Source organism: Eurosta solidaginis, chromosome 3, assembly GCF_040869045.1.
Source record: "Eurosta solidaginis isolate ZX-2024a chromosome 3, ASM4086904v1, whole genome shotgun sequence".
NCBI classification, from domain to species: Eukaryota; Metazoa; Arthropoda; class Insecta; order Diptera; family Tephritidae; genus Eurosta; species Eurosta solidaginis.
The window spans coordinates 91,738,751-91,764,274 of record NC_090321.1 but is presented as its reverse complement, the minus strand read 5'-3'; the positions used below and the strand labels follow the sequence as shown (position 1 = coordinate 91,764,274).

The following is a 25,524-nucleotide window of genomic DNA, read 5'->3' as shown; positions in this document are numbered from 1 at the left end:
TGTAAGCGGGATCGCACCTCGGCAGTGGTTGACAAGCAATCCGAGTGTATTTCTGCCATGAAAAGCTCTCAGTGAAAATTCGTCTGGTTTTCAGATTCTGTTAGGAGTCCGTCCCGCCAATATGTAGAAAAAATTAATAAGAACACGACACAAATCGGAAGAGAATCTCGGCCTAAAATCTCTTCGGAGGTTATCGCCCCCCTACATTTATTTATTTTGTTTATAAGTAAGGATTGAGAGAGGAAAATTGGGGAAGGTTTTAGGAGTAGGTAGAGGACGGATAAAACAAGACACGCAGAGATAGAAAAGATATAGGGAAAGGGCCCATTATGACACAAAGGGGAGAAAAATGAGGGGCGGAAGAATAAAGTGGACAGTGGAATAAGTAGGTGGAGCCATAGAAAGTTCTATGTTCTAGTCTTTACTTTCGATATTCAAAAAATAATAAGCCAGAATAACGACATATCTCTCCCGTTCGAGTCTAAAGCTGAAAATTTTTGATGTGATAGATAAGGGCCGCCGTGGTGTGGTAGAAGAGTGCTCGCCAACCGCGTCGAAAGTTTTGGATTCAAGGCCAGGGGAAAGCAACATAAAAATACTCTGAAAAAATGTTTTGTTTAATAATTTGTAGGAAATATCGCCAGGTTAAAAACAACCTATTTCAGATTTTTTCAGAGGTATGTATCTTATATCAAAAGTTATTGAATTTATACTCAGATAGGGGATCTTTGAAGTAAATTCTGAGAAAGCGTATTTTTTAAGCAAGGGCGTTTTTAAACGGGTGCCGAGATAGGGTGATTTTCCCAGCAATCGATATCGTATTAACATAATTAGAAGGATTTCAATCACGAATTACATAACTACATACGGAAATTAGCCCCCGGCGGGTTAGGCTGCTTATAATATACTCGCAGCAGGTGAGCCTATCGTGAGAGGCGACTAAAGTACCCAAGTTCTTCATTGCATTATTTAGCAGCCGAGGCTCTGGCGACCCCAAGCTCCTCATGGAATTAAGGGTGGGGCGGAATGGCCGAGAATGTTCAATGAGAAAACACCTTAAGGATGCTTGTTACCGAAACGTGCTTGATTTATATCCAGCAAAGGAGCATCAGTATCTATAACACCCCAAAATCTTCGAGGAGTGCCTTTATCGGTACAAAAACAACACAATTTTTGATTTTTTAGCATCGCTGCCATCAAACCACTTTCAGTATATATTTCTACAATATTGAACTCATTCTGGAACCTTCTGCTAGCACCCCATTTGCGTTGGGATCTGCAGATTTCAGTCGCCCCCTACCACAGGCTTACCTAGCAAGAGAATAGTTTAGGCGCCTTAACCCACCACCATGACAGTTGTGAACAACGGTATACTCTAATATATATTGCTGTCATTTAGAACGTTGCCATTTTCTCTCAAGATCCAAAAAAATGGAAATAAAGGCCGACATTTGCGTTGTTTTGGCCCTGGCGTCACTTTGAAAGAGCACGTAAAAATCTTTCGTAACAATGCGCGTTTTATTTTTTATTTTTCTTGATGTCATAGAAAACCTAGAAAGTTTTCCATTCTACTGTCAAACGATTTATATAGGCAAGAACAAAATATGTTTGTGAAAAGTTTTGTAAGGTTTCTATATTTTCTATACACAATCCAATGCATTGTGAATTTCCACAGGTGAAAATTCATTCTATTCCTCCATTGCCATACTTACCTGTCAAATAATTGCTGACAGGGCGAACGGCTGTGGCGAATGGAAGAAAGGTTTGTCTTTTTCTTGCAGCCCATTTGTGTTTCAAATCAGCTTTTAACATTTAAATGTCTACAGAAAATCAGACTACAAATTAATATTAATTTTAAAAACCTTGTTAAAAGAGAAAATATGAGCAGCCAGCTAAGCAAACTTTTTATAATATTGTAACGAATTTACTGAAATTCCGCTTATTCCAAATCTTCTGCTCATGTTCGAGTCACTAAACTGTTGAATAAATAACTCCAATATTGAATAATGCAAAAATGGGCTTTATTAGACTACTTGAAAATATCACCTATACTTCGCGACTGATAGCTTGCTTAAATCAAACTGATGGTCGTGCCTCAACTGTTCTTACTTTTATACTGTTTGGTTTCCTCGTTGGCATATTTCTAGGCGTTGATATTTCTAGAATTTACTAGTTAGTTACCAGCTATAAAATTACAGCTATAACTACGTTTATAGCTTATCATATGCGCGTGTATATGTGAGTGATACTTGCACAAATAATTGCTACTTTTGGGAGTATCTCAGATATATGCATGTGTTTGTGCATTGCTCTCCGCTGCTTGTATGGCCATTTGTATAGACATAATGATTGACTTGTTGATGTGCATACAAGTCACTGCTTAGTATTGGCTTAAAGATGATAGTATCCCTTAGCGTTGCTAATATTCGTCACACTGCCCTCCACCTAAGTCTTATCGTCCCGATCAGACAAATTTCCAGATATAAACGCCGCCAGCCTTTCCAGATGAACCACTTTCATTTTGGTTCGTGGTTTACCAATGGTTTGTCTGCGGTAAACTACATCGTTGATCCGTTTTACAACTTTGTATGGGCCTTCCCAGTTACACTGCATTTTCGGGGACAAACCTTCTTTCCGTTGCAGGTTGTATAACAACACCAAATCTCTTTCCTGAAAACCTTCCGAATTAATTGCTTTATCGTATCTGGCTTTCATCTTGTCACCCATAATCTTTGTTGGTTGCCTTATCAGATCGTGTATTTCTCTCAGCTCTGCTTCCAAAACACCAGTGGATTTCTTGACATTTCTCTCCGCATCGGCATCTATCCAAAACTTTAAATCAGCTGGCAGTCGATGGTCATTGCCAAAAATTACTTTTGCAGGGGTTTGGCCCATTGTCTCATGCACTGCTGCTCGGTAAGCCATCAAGAATAATGGTATGCGGATATCCCACTCTTTATGGAACTTGTCCACTACTTTCCTTAAGTGCTCCTCCAATGTTCTATTAAATCGAATGCCCAATGATTTACACATTTCCTGGAACACAACTGATTCGAAATTCCTGCCTTGGTCAAAATGTAACTCTATTGGTACACCATACCTTGCAACCAAATTGTTTATAAACACTTCTGCTACTGTTGAAATAATCCATAACCACCAGTACATATTTGTTTCCGCAGTTGCTAGTAGGAAATGGACCTTATCCATAGCGAGTGACCGACTGACGGCAACCAACCCAATAGAATCTCTGTTTAATCTTCTCGAGAGTCTTCGTGATTCCAAGATGACCTCCGCTTGGACCATTATTCAGCTCGCTGAGTACGTCAGGAATCCTCTTTCTGGCAACAGCTATCAGTTTCTTCTTGCATTGACCATCCTCACTCCCCATACTCGATGCAAGCAACCGGATATCAATTTTAAACTGTTCCACTGTACCCAAAATGACTTCGCAATAGGATTCTCTGCTGACATCTCTTCTTTATTTGGTTTTTCGTTTCGTTCGAGCCCTCGCATAACATGTGACAGATATGTATCTTTTAGCTGACACTTCCTTAGTTGTTCCATGTCCCATTCATCCGAACACATTATAGTCATAAGCCGGTCATCTATAATGTCTTCTTTAGCCGCGGCCTTGAACAGTGCTTGTATTCCAAACTACATGGTCTTCGCGACATTGCATCGGCATTCCCATGGGTACTACCTTTCCGATGCTCAATGGAAAAGTCATAGCTTTGAAGCCGCTCGATCCACTGTTCCAATTGTCCTTCTGGATTATGGAACTGCAGAAGCCATTTCAACGCTGCGTGATTTGTCCTGACGCGGAATCGCTGGCCGTAGAGGTATTTGTGAAAATGTTTAATGCACTCTACCAATGCCAACAGCTCTCCGTGTAAGGCAGTAGTTCCTTTCTGGTTTTCCAATTGAACGGCTGTAATATGCAACTACCTTCTCCTGTCCATCAACCAGTTGTAACAAGATGCCTCGTTAGCATATCCGCTCGCATCTGTATCTAGAATAAACGTTGCTCCTGGAATCGGATATGCCAACATTGCGGCAGTGCACAAACGCTCTTTCAATGTTTGGAGCGCTACTTCTTGCTCCTTCTTCCATTCAAAAGCTTTATTTTTTCTTGTTAGCTCGTGGAGGCTATGGGCTACGCTGGCAAAATTTGGTACAACTCGCCGGTAATATGTGCACAGCCCAACGAAGCTTCTTAATTCTTTTCATTCACTGTACGGATACCTTCTGTCGTTACCTTGTGACCCAAATAATTTACTTCCTTTTTAAACAGCGCATATTTTTTGGGACTAAATTTCAGACCAGTACCAGCTTTTCTTTGGAAAACCTCCTCCAAGTTCTTCAGATGTTCTTCGAAGTTCTTTCCCAATACGATGATGTCGTCTAGGTACACTAAGCATGTTTTCCAGTGTAGTTCTTTCAGTACCTGATGCATGAGTTTTTCGAAAGTAGCTGGTGCATTACATAGTCCAAAAGGTATCACTGTAAATTGCCAAAGACCATCACCGACACTGAAGGCTGCTTTCTCTTTATCTTCCTCCTTCACTTCCACTTGTCAATAACCGCTTTTCAAGTCCAGTGTGAAAAACAATTTCGTACCAGACAGCGATTCCAGATTGGCAGAATTGACGCCATGGGCAATGGGTAGCTATCCTTTTTCGTAACGTCACTCAACTTCCGGTAGTCCACGCAAAACCTCATTTTTCCATCCTTCTTCTTTATAAGTACTACCGGCGAGCTCCATGGACTAGCTGATGGTTCCATGACGCCGCTGTCGCTCAGTTCTTGTATGATTTGACTCACAACTTCCCGCCAGTGGAACACTATGTGGAGCTTGACGAATCGGCCACGCATCTCCAGTGTCAATTTGATGTTTCAGAACGTTGGTGCGGGCTCAAATATGCTCGCGTAATTTAGGAGCAGTTGTTTTGCCTTACTCTGATAGTCTTGCTATAGCCCCTCCGTCCATGCCGTGATGTCATTTGAAAGATCAGTGTTATTAGAGTTGAAACGTGTCCCTGGAGCTTGTAACGAAGCTTTTTCGCGCCCCGTTGCTTCTTTGATATTTGCTGGGGTATACTCGCCGTGCCCAGGGTTCGTTTACAATAAATTTGTATTAAAGGGGCACCTTGCAAATCGATTTCATATAAAATTCACTTTATTGCTTTAACTCTATATACTACAACTGTAAAAATATAATAAAAGAAAGATTTGTGTATATTCTTCACTTCGCTTTATGCTTGCTCCGTGATTGGTGGTGGGCTAACCGTCCTCGCGTCCCGTTAGGATCGTTCCGTTAGGTCGCCATGCTGGGTATGTGTAAATGTATCTCAGTGACGCCGTGCGTCGGCGTGTTTCTCTTACGGTTAGCGACTGCGTATCTCTGCTGCGGCCAACGTCGTATGTTAGTGTTGCGCTGCTGCGACCAGCGTCGTATGTTAACGAATCTCTACTGCGCCCAACGTCGTATGTTAGCGTTGCGCTGCTGCGACCAGTGTCGTATGCTCGTATAATTCTGCTGCGGTGCTCTGTCGCCCCTTACGTCAGCATTTACTTGTATTGCTGAGGCGATGCTCTGTCGCCGTGTTCCGTTAGACGGGTCCCGTTAGTATGTGGCGTCGGTGCCTTGACGCGCCTTACGTCAGCGTCTCTCTCTTCTACGGTGCTCTGTCGCGCCTTACGTCGTTGCCGCTCTGTTGCGGCCTCTGCCGGCGTACTTCTACTGACGGGGGTGAGCGGGTGTCACCTGTCGCGGTTGCGCGTTACTGTGGCGGGGCCTTTGGTCTCTGGGGGGTGATGCGTAGAGAAGGTCAACCGCAATCACCATTCCACGACTCGCTCCTATGAAGTGGATTCCTATTGCATAGAGTAGGTCAACTGCAATAGGGATATACTTCGCTAGTAGCTCTGGTCACGACCACAGCTCCTTGCTGACTTGAAGCGTTTACTTGTATTACTCTTCTGGTGTACCTCTACTGACGGGGGTGAGCGGGTGTCACCTGTCGCGGTTGCGCGTTACTGCGGTGGGACGTTTGGTCTACGGGGGGTGATGCGTAGAGAAGGTCAACCGCAATCACCAATCCACGACTCGCTCCTATGAAGTGGATTCCTATTGCATAGAGTGGGTCAACTGCGATAGGGATCTACTTCGCTAGTAGCTCTGGTCGCGACCACAGCTCCGTGCTGACTTGTATTGCTGAAGCGTTTATTTGTATTACTCTGCTGCGCCTTGCGTCGGCGTCTATTTGTATTGCTGGTTGTTGGGTGATTATCTGCCACGCCTTGCGTCGGCGTCTACTCGCGTATGCTGGGCGATACTCTGTCGCGCCTTGCATTACTCTGCCGGTGTACCTCTACTGACGGAGGTGAGCGGGTGTCACCTGTCGCGGTTGCGCGTTACTGTGGCGGGACGTTTGATCTCTTGGGGGTGATGCGTAGAGAAGGTCAACCGCAATCACCATTCCACGACTCGCTCCTATGAAGTGGATTCCTATTGCATAGAGTAGGTCAACTGCGATAGGGATCTACTTCGCTAGTAGCTCTGGTCACGACCACAGCTCCGTGCTGACTGACTGCTGTGCTGCCGTGTCGCTCCTTTTATTGCCTTGTTTGGCATTGCTGGCTCAAATGGTTGCGTTGGTATGGTTGCTGTTCCATGTTGCGAACGCTCGTTGCGTTGCTGAAACTTATTGGTTGGTCTGTTGCTATAGCCTTTTGTGACTGGCTGTTGTGTCAATGCTGTGTTGAACTTGTTGGTTGGTCTGTTGCTATAGCCCTTTGTGACTGGCTGTTGAGTTATTGTTGTATCGAATATGATGTATGCTGTATTGGACTTGTTGGTTGGTCTGTTGCTATAGCATTTTGTGGCCACTTGTTGTGTTAATGTCATGTCAAATATGTTGTGGGGTCGTTTTGTGTGGGCCAAATTAATGGGGATTTATTTGGTCCTCACACTCCCCCCCCACTTCAGAAATTTAGCCCTCGGTGCCCAGTATTCGTATGTGGGCCCTGCCTTTTACCACCGTGACGGCGTATTCCCGTGTGCGAAAATTTACGCGGGAGCGTCCTTTGCCTTCGGCGATGCGTCGGAAAATGCCTCGCACGGGAATTGGTTTAGCGTTGGTCCATCCGCGTCGTGGGCCTCGATTATCACCTCTTGGTGGCCGGCTGTTGTTTGTTGTGGCTCTGTTCCGGCGTCTGGTGCTACCGGTTCAGTGTTGTCTTCCGGGATTGGTTGTTTGACTGTGTAAGGGTTGTATGTGGTGGTTATGGTTTGCGTAGTCTTCGTGGACTCTCGACCGTCCCGTAGAAATCGGTTCAACATTTCCGTGCGCTTCTGGCTCGCCATTTCCTCGGTGAAGGGCTGTCTGCACAGTCCGGGTACTCCTTCTCCGCTCCCTGTGTATCGCAATACCCTCTCCATGTTTTCGGCTACGTATACGCCACAGTCGTTGTTGTTGCATTGTTGAGGAACCTCGAGTACTAGCTCCTGGGCCTTAAACCCGTCATACCCGTACCGCTGTACATACTCCCACCGAAGAAAATCCACCCAAGCCTGTGTTGCGTGCGGAACTTTGGCCCTGTGCATCGAGTCCGCTATCCATACGTACCGCTCCTGCCAGCATTCCGTGTCAGTGATGTGGTGTGTGACTGCTGCGTTCGCCAGGCCGAGTGGGTACCAGTGTTTGGCTACGTTGTGGGGCGCAAGGATCACGCTCTTGCCAAACATGTCGGCGTTCCGGACCCAGCGGTGTATGCGTCGGTAATTTTCCTCCGTGTCCCCCTTCTGGGTCAGCTGCCAGATCACGAAAGGGCTGAGAGTCGTATTGTGTTGTCCGTGTTGCTCTTCCAGTCCCTTTGCCCAAGCGTCAATGACGGTGTCGGTCAACCATTTCGATTCTCTGAGAGTGTCGAAGTCAGTCGTATAGAGAGGTATGCCGGCTGGTCCTGCCGGGAATATTATTTTAGGCGTGTCTCTCGGCGGTGGGGCTGTGTCCTCATCCGAGGAGAGCTCGATAATTTTCGGCGGCTGTGGCTTTTCCGGTGGAGCTGTGTCCTCATTGGAGGAGGACTCGATGGCTGCCGGCAACTGCCTTGCCTTCACTTCTATCCTACCGAGTGTGAGTGTTATCGGCGATGCTCCGGTCTTATTGTGGCCCTTGGCCGTGACTGGTTCGGTGTTCGTGGTGTTGGTGTAGATGTCTGCAGTGTTTGGTGATGTAATGGTGCGTGCGACGTCAGTGTACCTGTTTGCGCGTTTAGTTCCAGGCGTGTTGTTGACGTCGCCGCCTGTAGTATTTAATGGTGTAATGCCGTGTACGACGTCAGCGTACCTGTTTGCGCGTATAGTTGCACGCGTGTGGCTGACGTCGGCCCCAGTAGTGTTTAATGGTGTAATGATGTGTTCGACGTCAGCGTACCTGTTTGCGCGTATAGTTGCACGCGTGTGGCTGACGTCGGCGCCTGTAACTCCTTCCAGCAATACGGCCCTCGGGCGTTTTGCTTCCTCCTCCTCGTAGCGCTGGCGCATACGCTTGACGCTGTTGGTTAGTCTAGCGTTATCGCTCTGCATTGTGAAAAAAAAAATTCGTAGCAAAAGAAAACGATGTTGTCACCTCGGTGGTTTGCGTTGGAATGACCGGCGCTTGATTGTCCTTGATATTAATTAATAATATAAGAAATTGTTCTCCCTGAATTTGTTTGGTTTCACGCGATGATCTCTGCTGTATGATATGCTTTAGTTCCTTTCCTCCGTTGGGTTTTCGTATTTTGAGTATCACTGGTGATACATATCCTAGGATCTGGTAGGGTCCGTCATATTTGGGGGCCAAATTTGCCGCGAAGTTTTCGCCGGCCTTGGAGAGATGGTGTTCCTTTGCGAGCACTAGTTCGCCGACTACGGGGGTCCATTTTCTCCGCCGTAAATTGTAGTGCCGTGCTTGGTCCGCCGCCGCTCGTTCCATGTTCTGCCTCACTATTCTGAATGCCTCTTGCATTCTGTGGGATTTTTCTTCTGCCGTGGTGGTGGCTGTGCCTGTCCCCAGGTTGACCTCGTCAAACAATGCCCCTGGTAGTCGCGGTTCCCGTCCTTGTACGAGGAAGGCTGGACTGTACCCTGTGGACGCGGTTACACTGGTGTTAATGGCCAGCTCGATCTCTGGGAGAAAGTCGTCCCATTTGTTGTGTTGTGATTTGGTGAGTTGCGCTATGATCCTCTTTACCGTTCTGTTCGCCCGTTCCGTCGGGTTTTCTTGCGGTGTGTAGGGCGCCGTGAATTGTTGTCGTATCCCCATTTCCTTGAGGTAACGCTGCCACATTGTGCTGGTGAACTGGACGCCGTTGTCCGATATCAGTATCTTGGGAGCACCAAATCTTGCTAGGATGCGTTCTCTGAACGCGCGGCGAAGGCCTTCTGCTGTCGCACGCCTCATGGGGACCAGTTCCACCCATTTGCTGAAGCGGTCGAAAAATACTAGTAGCATCGTGGGAGTGGTCCAACGAAATCGACGCATACCGTGGCGAATGGTTCTTGGGCCACTTGTGTGAGCATCTTTCCGGCCGGCTTTTGCTGTGTTTCCTTGTACTTCTGGCAAGACTCGCACTGTCGTACGTATCAACTGATGTCCCGAAACATGCCGGGCCAGTAGTACCGGTTGGCAATCCGTGCTACCGTTCGGCGGATGCCCATGTGTCCAGCCCTAGGGGTGTTGTGGTTTTCTTCTAACACTCGTTGTCGCAGTGGTGTTGGTACACAAAATTTCCAAGGGACCGTTTCCTCATCGTGTGACCGGCAGGGAATATGGCGGTACAGTTGCCATCTTGTATCATGTAGTCAGAAAATTTCTAGGGGTTAGTGCGTACTTCGCCGACGCGCTTGTGCCACCACTTGCATTGTGGCTCTGTTGTCGTTGCTAGGCGTAGGGTCTTCGGTGGCTACCGTGATAGTGCGTCCGCTACCAGGTTCAGCTTCCCTTTCCTGTACTCGATGTCGAAAGTGTGTTGTTGAAGCTCCAAGGCCCATCGTGCTATACGGCCTGAAGGGCTTTCCATGGAGTTGAACCACTTTAGAGACATATGGTCCGTGATTACCTTGAATCGGTATCCTTCCAAGTATGGCCTCATCTTGCGTATTCCCCAGACTATCGCGAGGCACTCCTTCTCGGTGGGCGAGTAGTTGGTTTCCGCCTTGTTGAGTTTCCTGCTGGCGTAGGCGATCACGCGTTCTCCGCCTTCCAGGTCTTGTGTCAATACGGCACCCAGCCCGAAATTGCTGGCGTCCGTTTGTAAGGTGAAGGTCTTGGTGAAGTCCGGGCAGGCAAGTATCGGTGCTTCCGTGAGCTTTTGCTTTAAGACCTCGAAGGCCTCCTGTTGTTCGGCCCCCCACTTCCAGTGTATGCCCTTTTTCAGCAGGGTTGTTAGTGGTTGGCTGATCGTGGCGAAGTCGGGTACGAAACGTCGGTACCAGGATGCTATACCGAGATATTGGCGTACCTCTTTCACGTTCGTTGGTGGCTTCAAGTCTTTGATGGCTGCGACTTTCTCGGGGTCGGTGTGAATTCCCTTGTCGCTTACTAGGTGTCCTAGGTATCGGATTTCCTTCTGGAAGAATTCGCATTTCTCCGGATTTATTCTGAGGTTGGCGCGCTGTAGTCATAGCATTACTTCTCTCAGATTGCGATTGTGCTCCTCCACAGTGGATCCTATGACGATTATGTTATCGAGGGCGTGGGGTTCCATTTCAGGCCCAATAACCTGATCTAGTTCTCTTTGAAACGTTGCGGGTGCAGAGTGTAGGCCGAACGGCATAACGCGCCACTGGAATAATCCGCGTCCCGGTACTGTGAAAGCTGTGTAGGGCCGGCTCTTGGGCTCCAGTGGTATTTGCCAGTAGCCATTTTTCAAATCCAAACTGCTGATATACTTCGCTCGTCGTAGTTGTCCAGGATGTGTTGCATTCTGGGTAAGGGGTATGCGTCGGGTACGGATCGGGCGTTAAGCTGCCGATAGTCCACGCATAACCTCCACTTCCCGTTTTTCTTCTTGGCTAGTACGATTGGTGCGCTGTATGGGCTGCAGGATGGCTCGATGCATCCTTTCTGAAGTAATTCGTCAATTTCGTTGTTGATGATGGTCTGCATAGCTGGGTTGCGTGGGAAGTAACGTTGCTTGATGAGGCGGTCGCCCTTCAGGATAATCCTGTGCTCGGCTATTGTCGTCACCCCACTCATGCTCTCGAATTTTCGGAGTTCCTTTGCTAGAAAACCGCGCACTCGTTCCGCTTCTTCTTGTATGCCGTCGTCGTTGTTTTGCATAGTGCCGTCGTGCTTGAAGTTACTGCTGCTCGGTGCTGTTATACTCTGAATGGTTCCAGATGAGGCTCCAGGGGTGTCGTACCCGGCGTTACCCTTTCTCGCTCGTGTTATACTTTGATTAGTTCCCGGTGTGTCATACCTGGCGATATCCGTTCTGGCTGATGGTATACTGGGAATAGTCCCAGGGCTGTCGTACCTGGCGATATTCGTTCTTGATGATATTGAACTTGGAATAGTCCCAGGGCTGTCGTACCTGGCGATATCCTTTCTTGATGATATTGGACTTGGAATAGTCCCAGGGCTGTCGTACCTGGCGATATTCGTTCTTGATGATATTGAACTTGGAATAGTCCCAGGGCTGTCGTACCTGGCGATATTTGTTCTTGATGATATTGAATTTGGAATAGTCCCAGGGCTGTCGCACCTGGTGATATTCGTTCCTGATGATGTTGAATTTGGAATAGTCCCTGGCGCGGCTCTAGGATTCTGGTTAGCATGAGGTGGCCTTCTCCACAAGATATGGTGGCTCCCATGCTTCCTAGCGTTCTAGGCCCAGTATGATGTCATCGATCGCTCCGGGCTTGACGTGTAAAACTGTGTGGAGTGACGCTTCCCCGAGGCGTACCTCAGTCCTTATGGCGTCGAAGATGGCAGTGCTAGTCCCGTTTGCCATCGTTATTTTGATGGCCACTCTCACCATTTCTCCGCTTCCCGAGTTTACCACACGTTCTGCTAAGCTGCTCGAGACGAAACTTCTTGATGCCCCTGTGTCGACGACCGCCTCGGCTGATTCCGCGCCGAGCTTGGCTACGGCGTAGAGGCGACCGTGCTCTTGGTACATTGTTACTGCCGATTCGGCGCTGGGTTCCTTGGGCTCACTGCGCCTTGTTCTTCGTGAAGCCCTCTGTCGTTTCCCTGACGTCGACGGCAGCATTCGATTGTGCGTATATCACTGCGGCCACACTCCCAGCAAAAAATTTTCTGTGGGTTTCGGCACCTATTGGCGTCATGTCCTCGTTCGCCGCATCTCCTGCATACGCCGTTGGGGTCGTATCTCTGATTGCCTGGAGGCGTGCGGTTCGTTAAGTTCGGTGGTGGTGGTGGTTGTGTTGCAGGTTTTGATGGTGGCACCCGGGTTGTGTCACCGGCGATGTGTCGCGTAACTTCGCGGTGATGTCCGCCTGATGATCTGTGATAGTCCTCGCGTATGTTCTCGTATTCTTTGGCAAGTGTTAGGAGCTCTGCGAGATTTGTGAAGTCCCTCCGACGAATGTAAAGTTGGTAATCGGGGTGGCTGTTACGGAAGATTCGTTCCAGCCGCTGTTCGCTGGTGTACCCTGCGTATCTCATCAAGCTCTGGATTCCTAGTACGTAGTCCTTATACCTCTCCTTGTTGTGCTGCCTTCGTTGGCGTATGTCGTCGTCGAGCCGCTCGAAGTACCTGACTGGTAGGAAGAAACGTAAAAAATCCTTTTTGAAGCTTGTCCACTCTCCCCAGTGCGCATTGTTGTTGCGGTACCATTGTAGCGCGCCGCCCCCTAGTAGCTCGGGCATGGTTTTTGGCAGGAGGTCCACGTTTAGCGCGTACACTTCGGCTAACTCCTCTAACCGTTCGATGAACGCTAACGGGTCCCGTCCGCCTTCATACTTTACGGACCACTGTCTTACCTGGTCGATGATGGGCGCGAACACCACGGTCGGTGCTTGAGTTACCTGGCATGTATAGTTCATGGCTGGTGCCGTCATTCCCGCTGGTAAGTACGGTTGCGCGGGTTGAGATGTGCCGGTTGATGATGCCGTAATTTCTGATGGTACGTGCTGTCGTGTGGGTACTGTACTCCTGGGAGGTGCCTGAGATGTACCGTTGGGTGGTACCGCTATTCCTGATGGTAAGTACAGTTGTGTGGGTACTGTATTCCTGGGAGGGAACGCGAGTTGAGTTTGTTCTACCGTTGTAACGGCAACCTTCGGTGTGCCTCCTCCGTTCGACGGGGTCGATGTCTTAATCTCATTTACGTCGCTCATGTGCGTAGTCTCCTTGTAGGTGGCTTGTAGGGATACAAATTTTCCGTGGATTTCCGAGTTCGTATTTGCCTTTGAGGCCAGTGCTGCTATGCGCTTTCGGATTTCTCGGGTGGTACCTGTCTGCTCAATAACCAATCCCTGTGTGATGGATATCAGCTGCTCCTTTGAAATTGTGTCTAACCACGTGGTATCGATCTGGTCGACCATTTTGTGGTTAGGTTTCTCGTCAGGAATGTTCCTTCTGACGTGGTAACGATTTGCAGGGTCCCTGCTCGGGCGCCAATTGTAACGAAGCTTTTTCGCGCCCCGTTGCTTCTTTGATATTTGCTGGGGTATACTCCCCGTGCCCAGGGTTCGTTTACAATAAATTTGTATTAAAGGGGCACCTTGCAAATCGATTTCATATAAAACTCCCTTTATTGCTTTAACTCTATATACTACAACTGTAAAAATATAATAAAAGAAAGATTTGTGTATATTCTTCACTTCGCTTTATGCTTGCTCCGTGATTGGTGGTGGGCTAACGGTCCTCGCGTCCCGTTAGGATCGTTCCGTTAGGACGCCCTGCTGGGTATGTGTAAATGTATCTCAGTGACGCCGTGCGTCGGCGTGTTTCTCTTACGGTTAGCGACTGCGTATCTCTGCTGCGGCCAACTTCGTATGTTAGTGTTGCGCTGCTGCGACCAGCGTCGTATGTTAACGTATCTCTACTGCGGCCAACGTCGTATGTTAGCGTTGCGCTGCTGCGACCAGTGTCGTATGCTCGTATAATTCTGCTGCGGTGCTCTGTCGCGCCTTACGTCGGCGTCTACTTGTATTGCTGAGGCGATGCTCTGTCGCCGTGTTCCGTTAGACGGGTCCCGTTAGTATGTGGCGTCGGTGCCTTGACGCGCCTTACGTCGGCGTCTCTCTCTTCTGCGGTGCTCTGTCGCGTCTTACGTCGTTGCCGCTCTGTTGCGGCCTCTGCCGGCGTACTTCTACTGACGGGGGTGAGCGGGTGTCACCTGTCGCGGTTGCGCGTTACTGTGGCGGGGCCTTTGGTCTCTGGGGGGTGATGCGTAGAGAAGGTCAACCGCAATCACCATTCCACGACTCGCTCCTATGAAGTGGATTCCTATTGCATAGAGTAGGTCAACTGCAATAGGGATATACTTCGCTAGTAGCTCTGGTCACGACCACAGCTCCGTGCTGACTTGAAGCGTTTACTTGTATTACTCTGCTGGTGTACCTCTACTGACGGGGGTGAGCGGGTGTCACCTGTCGCGGTTGCGCGTTACTGTGGCGGGACGTTTGGTCTCTGGGGGGTGATGCGTAGAGAAGGTCAACCGCAATCACCATTCCACGACTTGCTCCTCTGAAGTGGATTCCTATTGCATAGAGTAGGTCAACTGCGATAGGGATCTACTTCGCTAGTAGCTCTGGTCACGACCACAGCTCCGTGCTGACTTGTATTGCTGAAGCGTTTATTTGTATTACTCTGCTGCGCCTTGCGTCGGCGTCTATTTGTATTGCTGGTTGTTGGGTGATTCTCTGCCACGCCTTGCGTCGGCGTCTACTCGCGTGTGCTGGGCGATACTCTGTCGCGCCTTGTATTACTCTGCCGGTGTACCTCTACTGACGGAGGTGAGCGGGTGTCACCTGTCGCGGTTGCGCGTTACTGTGGCGGGACGTTTGGTCTCTGGGGGGTGATGCGTAGAGAAGGTGAACCGCAATCACCATTCCACGACTCGCTCCTATGAAGTGGATTCCTATTGCATATAGTAGGTCAACTGCGATAGGGATCTACTTCGCTAGTAGCTCTGGTCACGACCACAGCTCCGTGCTGACTGACTGCTGTGCTGCCGTGTCGCTCCTTTTATTGCCTTGTTTGGCATTGCTGGCTGAAATGGTTGCGTTGGTATGGTTGCTGTTCGATGTTGCGAACGCTCGTTGCGTTGCTGAAACTTGTTGGTTGGTCTGTTGCTATAGCCTTTTGTAACTGGCTGTTGCGTCAATGCTGTGTTGAACTTGTTGGTTGGTCTGTTGCTATAGCCCTTTGTGACTGGCTGTTGAGTTATTGTTGTATCGAATATGATGTATGCTGTATTGGACTTGTTGGTTGGTCTGTTGCTATAGCCTTTTGTGACCACTTGTTGTGTTAATGTCGTGTCAAATATGTTGTGGGGTCGTTTTGTGTGGGCCAAATTAATGGGGATTTATTTGGTCCTCACAAGCTGTTCACAGGTAATAACTAATTCAGCCTCTTGGCATCTTCCCAATATAGCTCCTTTGGTCAGTTTGAGTGGTGACTTGAACTCACTGAGTACTCTTACCGGAATACGTCCATCTTGATTTGTCATAGCCAGGGTTTTTCCTACAAGTACTTTCGGTGCTGATTTATTTGCTGCTTCGACAACCCACAATATCCAACAACCTTTGCCCAGATGACTGCTTCTGATTTTGGTGGTATTTGCTGACTCTCTTCCACTCGTTTACATCGTCTTGCTTTGCATCGTCTTGCTTTGCATGACTATCCTGCTGCCTTGGTCGATTAAGAAGTCCACTCCAATTAGGATTTCATCAACAATCTCTGCCACTATAAAATTGTGTACTACCGTGATGTTCCCAATTGCGAGTTCACATGCTACTTCTTCCAGAACCGTGGTGTCTTCTCCCGTGGCTGTACGCAATCTTGCTCCATGCAATGGTCTTATCTTCTTGTTGCCTAAATCCGCTCCAATGATGGTATGAGATGCACCCGTATCTAAAGTCAGTAAACGTTCCTTTCCATCCACATGCCCTCCGACAGTAAGATTGTTTGACCTTCTTCCAATTTGCGAGATAGAGATTATGTTGCATTCAATTGAGGGAGCCAGCTGTCGCCCTTGCGGCTGACTTGCTTTAGTTTATCGATTGATTGGTGTTGGAGATTTTCTCATCTCCTTCAGCTCTGCGTTTACGACCACCCACATTGCCAGAACTGTTAGGGTTGGTGTTGCAATAACGCGCAATGTGCCCTGGCTTTCCACATTTAAAGCATTTGACCGCATCATTATTCTTCTGCTGCGTACCCTTCAATGCTTCCAAAAGTGTGTCTACCCACTCAGTTCTTTCTACTTCCACACGATGAGCTTTGTATGCGGGCTTACTCACAACTGACGTGGTTCCCTAAGTCAGTGCATGGGATACCGTTTCTGCGAATGTGGGTTTTGGGTTGGCATATGTCGCCCGCTTCGTTTCCACGTCCCGTATTCCATTTATAAAACTTTTTTACCCTTTCAGTGTATTTGAGGGGTGCGTCCTCATTTGCTAGATGAGCCAATCTTTCAACATCTGAGGCAAACTCCTGCAAAGTCTCATTAGCTTTTTTGTAGCGGTTTTGAAATTCTATTTGGTATATCTGCTTTCTGTGTTTGCTTCCGTATCGCCTCTCTAGAGCGCTCATCAATGTTTCATAGCTATTCCGTTCGTACTCTGATGTTGCGTTTAAGATTTCAGCTGCAGGCCCTTTCAATGCCAAGAACAGTGCAGTAACTTTATTATTCTCATTCCAGTTGTTCACCGCTGACGTCTTCTCAAATTGAAGCTTAAATACCTGGAAAGGTACAGAACCGTCAAAGGTTGGAGTTTTTACCTTCGTATTATTCGCTGAAGCAGCCGCGCGATTAAGTTGCAATTCCTGTATACGACCTCTTAAAACATCCACCACTGCCTCGAATTTTTCTTCAAACTGAATTATTTTTTCGTCCATGCGCGCTTCGAGTTTTGATGATATACGCGCCTCTTGTTCTTCTAGTTGTACTGCTATACGTGTCTCTTGTTCTTTCAGTTGGATTGCCATATATGTCTTTTGTTCTTCCAACTGTGATGAAATTTATGTTTCCTGTGCTAAAATCTTGGATGTTATACGTGTCTCCTGTTCTGCCAGTTGAGATGACATTTCGGTTGATATTTGTTTCAAAGCTGCTAGTATCGCGTTAGTGTCAACACTTGCCAATGGATTCGGAGTCTGTATGTTCTCCTCCATTTTAGTCGCTGGCTCTTCCATATCAGGATAAAAGGCATAGTCGTCCACATTAATTCCTTCCAACTCCATTACCTCTCGTAGCCGTGCTACCTTATTGCCAATTGTATTCAATCCCCGCCATTTTGCCATGTTCTTGTTGTCCTCTGAAATTTATTCAACAATTCCTCTTCTGACACCAATTGTAACGAATTTACTGAAATTCTGCTTTCCAAATCTTCTGCTAACGTTCGATTCACTAAGCTGTTGAATAAATAACTCCAATATTGAATAATGCAAAAATGGTCTTTATTAGACTACTTGAAAATATCACTTATACTTTTCGACTGATAGCTTGCTTAAATCAAACTGATTGGTCGTGCCTCAACTGTTGCTCATTTTATACTATTTGGTTTCGTCGTTGGAATATTTCTATGCGTTTCTATTTCTAGAATTTAGTTTACCAGCTATAAAATTAATAGCTCTATCTACGTTTATAGCTTCTCATATGCACGTGTATATGTGAGTGATACTTGCACAAATAATTGCCTACTTTAGGGAGTATCTAAGATATATGCATGTGTTTGTGCGTTGCCCTCCGCTGCCTGTATGGACATACGTATAGACATAATGATTGACTTGTTGATGTGCATACAAGTCACTGCTTAGTATTGGCTTAGAGATGATGGTATCCCTAAGCGTTGTTAATATTCGTCACAATATGTAAAAAATGCAACGTACCAGTAGTCCACAAAACGGTTTGAATAACGTTATTCAGCAAATGATGTAAGTAATTGAATAGCGATTTAACAGGTGATCCAGGCTATTTACTATTGTGAACGTTTTTTTCAAACATTCGCCACATTGTGGATAAAACAAGGGCTACTTCTTAACGTTTTGACAGGATGTTCAATATGGCGGCGCATTGGGGCCGGCTATCTTCATCGGGTGATAGAAAAAGATACAGAATGAGACCACGATAGTCAATTAAAAATCAGGTGATCGGTTCTATTTGTAATTTTGACGTCTAAGCAGAAGTTATCACACGTGTCTTATCCACAATGATTCGCCACTTGTATGTAACTAAATAAAAAATTGTTGTGCGGAATAACTTCGGAACTATTTTGGAATTATTTAGCATGGTTCGGAAAAATTTTTTATGAATACGAAAAGTAATGGGGCTGTTATATTATTGGATTATCATCAGCATATTATCGAAGTGTAATCGGCGAAAATCTAAAAATTTTGTAATACAAATTCTCGATATCGGCGGCCGCCGTGGTGTGGTGGTAGCGTGCTCCACCTCCCACGCCGAGGGTCCTGGATTCAACTCCCGAGAACAGTAACATAAAAAAATTAGAAACAAGTTTTTTCAATCAGAAAAAATTGCTCTAATCGGGTTCACCCCACGGAAGTGACTTGCAAAAACACTCAGAGTGTAGTTTTGCCATGAAAAGCTCTTCAGTGAAAATTCATCTGCCTTGCAGATGCCGTTCGGAGTCGGCATAAAACAAGTAACTCCCGTCCGGCCTATTTGTTGGAAAAGTTAAGAAAAAGGATCACGACGCAAATTAGAAGGAAAGCTCGACTAAATTGCATTTATTTATTTTTTATTTTTATTTAGTTATTGAAAGATATGAATTTGTTATCAGAATTTTCTATCGAAAAGTTATAGGTTTATTATCGGATATTATCAAAATTTTTTGGCTTAAATTTTTCTTCTAAATCGATATATTTCCGGTAAATTTTCGACAAAAATGGAGACTTCCTCGATATCAAATAATATATTTGCGCGATAAAAATTCGATGCTTGTGCGATATTTTTTCGATAACAAATAGATAATTTTTCTATAATTTTTTGATATGAAACCGATAAGTCAGTAATATTCCGAAAGCTCGCCTATAACGGTTATTTTCCTTTCCCTTTGCTCTCCCTTTTTTATTTTCCTTCCTTCCCTCCCTTCTCTATTATTTATGCGCAAGCACATTATCAATAATTCACGGGTTTTTTTATTCGATGTCGTTGTTGTTGTTGTTGTAGCAGCAACTCTGTAAGTTAACTTAAAGTAACTGAGCGCGATTCATATCATTCGGTAATCGGTTGTTCCCATTCACTGCCCATTCTCTCTATTTTGCTTGCAAAGCGTTCTTTGCGTGTGAGAGGCCGAAACCAGCAGTACCAGCATTCAACAGTTAGTTTGAGAGTGTTCATTAGATAATTGTTTTAATTTAAAATACCCGTTTCGGGAACTGTTATTTGCGATCTATGATTTACATACGTATGAGTAATATATTTACCTTAAAACTGAACACTTGTACGCCATGCAGCCCAGATATTTTTTTCATAGTGAGCATATTGGCCCGCAACGAGACTGGATGGGTACGATTGAAATCTACCTCCATTGATGCAATATGAAAGGTAAGATTTTGACGTCGCGTATGTACACCAAACACGTCCAAATAGTAGGTATGATTCGGAAGTACACCCCTCAACAGCTGCTGTGTATGGGAGCCAGTACAAATAATGTTGATAGAGCGTGGATCTGAGAAGAAATATATTTCGGTATGTGCTCTTAAAAATGTTAAATAGCATTGCCACATTCAAACAAAATTTACTCAATAATGGTAGACCGAAATTGAATAGAGACTTACCAATTTTCTTAGTTCGCTCGGGTGGCTTTAACCAAATATAATCCATCAATGAGCCAGGATAGCAGTTGGCCGAAGCACCTACATTTAAGTGGCGTACCGCTCTCATGAAATAATCGTTGACGGCACTGCAGAAATTCAATTGGCGCTGCCGTGTATTCACAACCAAGCAGTAATGCACTGCATGAAAATCGAATTTGCTATTCACCAATGGCGGCGAGAGCGGTCAGCAAAGGAAAATCAATTTATAGTCAAACTATCTTATGGTGCAAATACCTCTTACCTCTTGTCCCACTTAACAATCATCTGACGTTTGCGTACTCTATTTTGCGTGCGTATGCTGATGTAATGCGTACGATTGAGTAGCGGCCAACTGGATTGCGGATGTACAGCTTGTGCCTCGATTTTGATAGAACCACGTTGACGCGCTTGCACAAATATATCGTATTGACCCCGTAAGGCACATGGAAGCACTACAGTACCTTGATCAGATTTGAAGGAACGCGATAAATTTACTGCGAAGTGAAATTGAAGTAAAGCAATAAAAAATAAATTTGGTGGAAGGATGGTTACAGAAAATGTTCAATACAAATGTCAGTATGACCAGCTACAAAGTATTGAACGGATATATATGGGATGTATGAAAAAAAAACGTGAATATGTGTATCAAGAAGATTGCGTAAGGTCAATTAAATGAAAGCAAATAGTTGTGAAAGTAGAAGAAATTGAGTTTAGTACCCAAATGCATTGTACAGCAGTGTTAAGTGGTGTGGGGCGTATGAGCAACATTTGTAAGTATTTTATTCTCTTTGATACTCACTTGTTTGATTGAAGTATATCTTTCGTACAACTTGCTGCGAGAAATTAATGGTCAGCGATGTAGATGTATTTATGTATAGCAAAAACCTGAAAGTAATGATAGTAAAAAGAACGAACTTTATTTAAATTACTCAAGTCCAAAGTAAAAACTGATTAAACACAGTTGAAATTCTAATTTTTTCCCTGCAAAACGTATAGCGGTATTTATATGGTGAGAGTGACCCTAAATGCGAACTTATTTTTCAGAAACTACTATATGTGCAAACTCTATTCAAGTCCGATGTCGGCTTGCCCGCTAAGTGCATGAGTGACTTTCTATAAAAAACACTAGAGGGGTAAAACCAACGGTAGGTCTTTAATTATTCCGCTGGCTTAGTTTCATATTTTTTATTTTGAGTATATTTTTCTATTACAAAACAATTACAACAATTTAAAATTTTTATAAATAATTGAAAAATAAAAAATGACAATTGTTGTTGTTTGTCAGTATATTTGATTTGTATGATCACCGATTCGAAACGAGGTAGAGGCCTTAACAATAATTTGTTTACGTTAAAACTGGCCAACATTGAATTCTTGAGCAAATATTGTATTGAAAATATAAATAAATGCGAAAATTGAAAATTTTGCAAATAAAATAAAATTGTCAATAATAAAACGTTGACATATGAAATTATGCTCAAAGATTCGTTTGGCTATGTTGATTTTCCGACAGGGTGGATAATTGATGTCCGTCATTCGTTGTCAAATTTAGTGCGAAGACAAACTGGTTTTAGCGTTGAGCCATCATCAGTGTCATTTTTGCATTTTTAATCTTAAAGGGGACTATGAATACCCGGACTATATTTTTGAAAATGTAAATAAAAATATATAAATAGGTAGCTTTTATCATTTCAGTAATGAATTACATGACCAAAAGCACCATTAAGGCACCAGCGCGACCATTACGGGAACGAGTTAGTATGACCACATGAAACCTTCAAGGACATATCGCCATGAGGAACTTGGGGTCGCCAGAACTTCGGTTGTTAAAGTAATAGGATTCGCCACGGGTAGGTGAGGTTGAAAATTGGGTTGGAGAAGCTATATTTTTCGCTATCAACACCTTGAAAGGGTTGCGCTACACAACCCCTAGAATCAATTTGGTATTTGAGTCGCCTCTTACGACAGGCATTAACTCGGCCCACGCTTTTATTTATTTTTCTGATCAACGCTCTAGATTGCTGAGGAGTATGATGACTAGCACCTAGGAGCTACCTAATTATTTTCTAGCTTTTAATATTATTATTACTTAATGTAAGTATTGTTTTCAATAAAACTGTTCAACTTTTTTTAAAATTATTTTATTACTTAAATTTCACTTACAAAATTTCAACTTATGTTCTCCAAAATATTTTGCCGTCCCTTCTACGGAGATTTGAGTTCTCTACTTGAATCTCATTAATAGAATTTGAACTTATGTGGTCAAAAGTATGTTGATGTCACTTCTACTGGACTGAATGTAATATTTGTTCAATGAGCCAAATCGATCTTGATCCTTACTAGGTCGCTTTCTATTCATGTATGTAATATGTGTTCCAAATGCGAGCCAAATCAGACCACAAATACACAAATTTGTTTGAATATCTCAATCCTAGCGGAGTTTTTTCTTTTTATTGTATTGCCATGGGGTTCTGAACTTTATTCCAAGTTTCAAGCTTGTAGCTTATCGGGAAGTTACTTAAATTATAATTACAAAATTCGTAAACAACTCTACACAGAGTCAAGCTAAACAAAACCGTTTAAAAACAAAACTACTACTTAGCATAGTTTCCGTGCTTTAGCTATATATAAAGTTTTAGGTTTCTATCTCAATATGATCGATCGCGCGCTTTCGCCTGGATTTTCTTAGTATCTCCAAATATCTGCCGGCCCTATCTAAACAATTTTTTTAATCCTAAATATTAGAACCTGTAAAGGCCCTGTGCTGCGTTTAAAGTTTCAGGTCTTTAGGTTATCGGGAAGTTCCTTAAAACTCGAAGACAAAATTTCTGAATTCGGAATTTCTCTTTTATTTTCACGATCCCTGCGCCACCCAATGAAAATTTGTATATTGTCATCGGGTTCTGAAGAATGTTTCAAGTTTCAAGAATCGAGCTCCACGGGGAGATACTCAATAATTGATCGTAAGATTCGAAATGCTTTAAATGAATTTATATATAGAAAATTTTGACATATTATGCATAGCAAGTTAATAGTTTGAGATCTCTAGGTTATCGGTAAGTTCCTTAATAACGAAAGCAAACTTTCCAAGTTGGGCCTATTTTCTTTAAATAGGAACGATGCCTGGAGCACTTGATGAACATTTTTTTAACTCGTGTTGCACTGACATGAGGTTCTGAAATATGCTCTTAGTCTAAAGAATCTAGATCTGGGAGAATTACTCAAACAGCGTTCAAATAGCACATGTTTTAAACGGACTTCCTAAATATCACTAAATATACCGGTCCCTGTCACAGCTAGAAAAATATTTTATTCCATATATTACAACCTAATAGAGCCCAATGTTTCGTTCAAAGTTTCAGATAAAGTCTCTGGGTTATCGGTAAGTTCCTTAAAACTGGAAAGCAAAATGACCAAGCTCAGACGATTTTTTAAATTTTCACGATCCCTGGACCACCTAACGAGATTTTGTTTGCCTTATGTTGCATTGTAAAGGGGCTCTGAAGTAAGTTGTCATACTTAAGAATCTAACTCTATGGAACTTACTTAAATAGCGGTAGCCAGATTACACATGTTGTAAATGGAGTTATAAATATCACTAAATACCTCAATCCGTGTCCCATCTATGAAACTGTTTTATCCTAAATATCACAACCTTATAGAGCTCAAAGCTTGGTTTAAGGTTTCAGTTATCGAGAAGTTTCCAAAAACAAATCTAAATTTCATCCCTTAAATATTTTCATTGAGACTGGACGGACGGAAGGAAAAACTTTCCACTAGGTATAAAAAGCGATCGAGGCTTCCAACCATAGTTGGGCACAGTGCACTAAATTTTCTATTCCACCTAAAAAAAGGAGCGGGCCACGTCCATAAAAAAAAATTTATTTCGTACTTGGCGACACCATATCGATACTGAGTATAATTTAGTTGTGTACCGCATAAATGTTGGATTTTTTGTTGCATTAGGCTTAAAGTTTTATTTTTCTAAGTAGCCAAGCGGATTTCGTTAATTTTCATAAAGTGTATATACAATTGTAACGGCAACTCTCTGCCAGATTTATTATTTATTTTTATTCATAAAGTCACCCGTATATCGAGTTTCATCACTTTATCGGTCTTTGATAGCGAGTTATGGCATTTTTTCCATTTTTCAAAATTTTCTATATCGAGAAGTAGGCGTGGCTTTCGTTCAATGCCAATATATTCTGGTTCGAGATTAACCAGTATATGAAATTTGGTACTTTTATCTCAATTGTTACTCAAGTTATCGTGATAAGGAACTGACGGACATAGCACAGTCAAAATCTTTTTCGATCCTGGTAGTTTTGATATTAGAAAGTCTATATCTATCTCGACTTTTTTATGCCATTACGTACTATCGTTATCCCGCTAAAGTTACAAGTACGCACTCGGTATACAAATTGAGGGAGAAATTGCGAGATTCTAAAATCTGAACAATCGGTTGTATGGGATGTAACTGAAGATTAGTTGTATGACTTTATCAGAAACCCTTGCACTATGTGTTTGGTGAAATTTTACAAAAGTTCAGATTTTAACTCGAAGTGTAAGAGTCGGATCATTATGAGTAAAGCACTTCTGTTAGCTTCTACACCTACAGAGTTTTGATAGTTTTCGCAGTATCGCTAGTTGAAGAACAAGAGCATTAAAAAGTAACTTATTAAGAATAAATATTTGTATTTAAAAGCCGCTAAAATTGCACAGAGAATTTATAAAATCAGTAAGTAACAAGTAAGGAAGGCTAAGTTCGGGTGTAACCGAACATTACATACTCAGTTGAGAGCTGTGGAGACAAAGTAAGGGAAAATCACCATGTTGTAAAAAGAACCTAGGGTAACCCTGGAATGTGTTTGTATGACATGTGTATCAAATGTAAGGTATTAAAGAGTATTTTAAGAGGAAGTCGACCATAGTTCTATAGATGGACGCCATTTAGGGATATCGCCATAAAGGTGGACCAGGCCTGACTCTAGAATTTGTTTGTACGATATGGGTATCAAATGAAATGTGTTAATGATAATTTTAAAAGGGAGTGGGTCTAAGTTCTATAGGTGGACGCCTTTTCGAGATATCGCCATAAAGGTGGACCAGGGGTGACTCTAGAATTTATTTTGTACGATATGGGTATCAAATGAAAGGTATTAATGAGTATTTTAAAAGGGCATGGGCCTAAGTTCTATAGATGGACGCCGTTTCGAGATATCGCCATAAAGGTGGACCAGGGGTGAATCTAGAATTTATTTTGTACGATATGGGTATCAAATGAAAGGTATTAATGAGTATTTTAAAAGGGCGTGGGCCTAAGTTCTATAGATAGACGCCGTTTCGAGATATCGCCATAAAGATGGATCAGGGGTGACTCTAGAATTTGTTTGTACGATATGAGTATCAAATGAAAGGTGTTAATGCGTATTTTAAGAGGGCGTGGGCCTTAGTTCTTTATGTGGACGCCTTTTCGAGATATCGCCATAAAGGTGGACCAGAATTTGTTTGTACTAT

The 25,524-nt window shown here is 44.1% G+C and overlaps 2 protein-coding genes across 3 annotated transcripts in view; one reads left to right on the top strand and one right to left on the bottom strand.

Moving 5' to 3' along the window:
• Nucleotides 1–25,524, bottom strand: part of nord — a 173,379-nt gene that overhangs the window by 8,905 nt on the left and 138,950 nt on the right. The window contains exons 2-5 of the mRNA XM_067777113.1: nucleotides 20,807–20,892; nucleotides 20,270–20,501; nucleotides 19,990–20,186; nucleotides 19,636–19,880 (exon numbers count right to left, since the gene is read on the bottom strand). Of these exons, the coding sequence (XP_067633214.1) occupies nucleotides 19,636–19,880; nucleotides 19,990–20,186; nucleotides 20,270–20,501; nucleotides 20,807–20,892 (760 nt within the window). The remainder of the gene's footprint in view (nucleotides 1–19,635; nucleotides 19,881–19,989; nucleotides 20,187–20,269; nucleotides 20,502–20,806; nucleotides 20,893–25,524) is intronic.
• Ir60a (Ionotropic receptor 60a) overlaps nucleotides 1–25,524 on the top strand; it is a 97,601-nt gene that overhangs the window by 22,510 nt on the left and 49,567 nt on the right. The window lies entirely within an intron of this gene.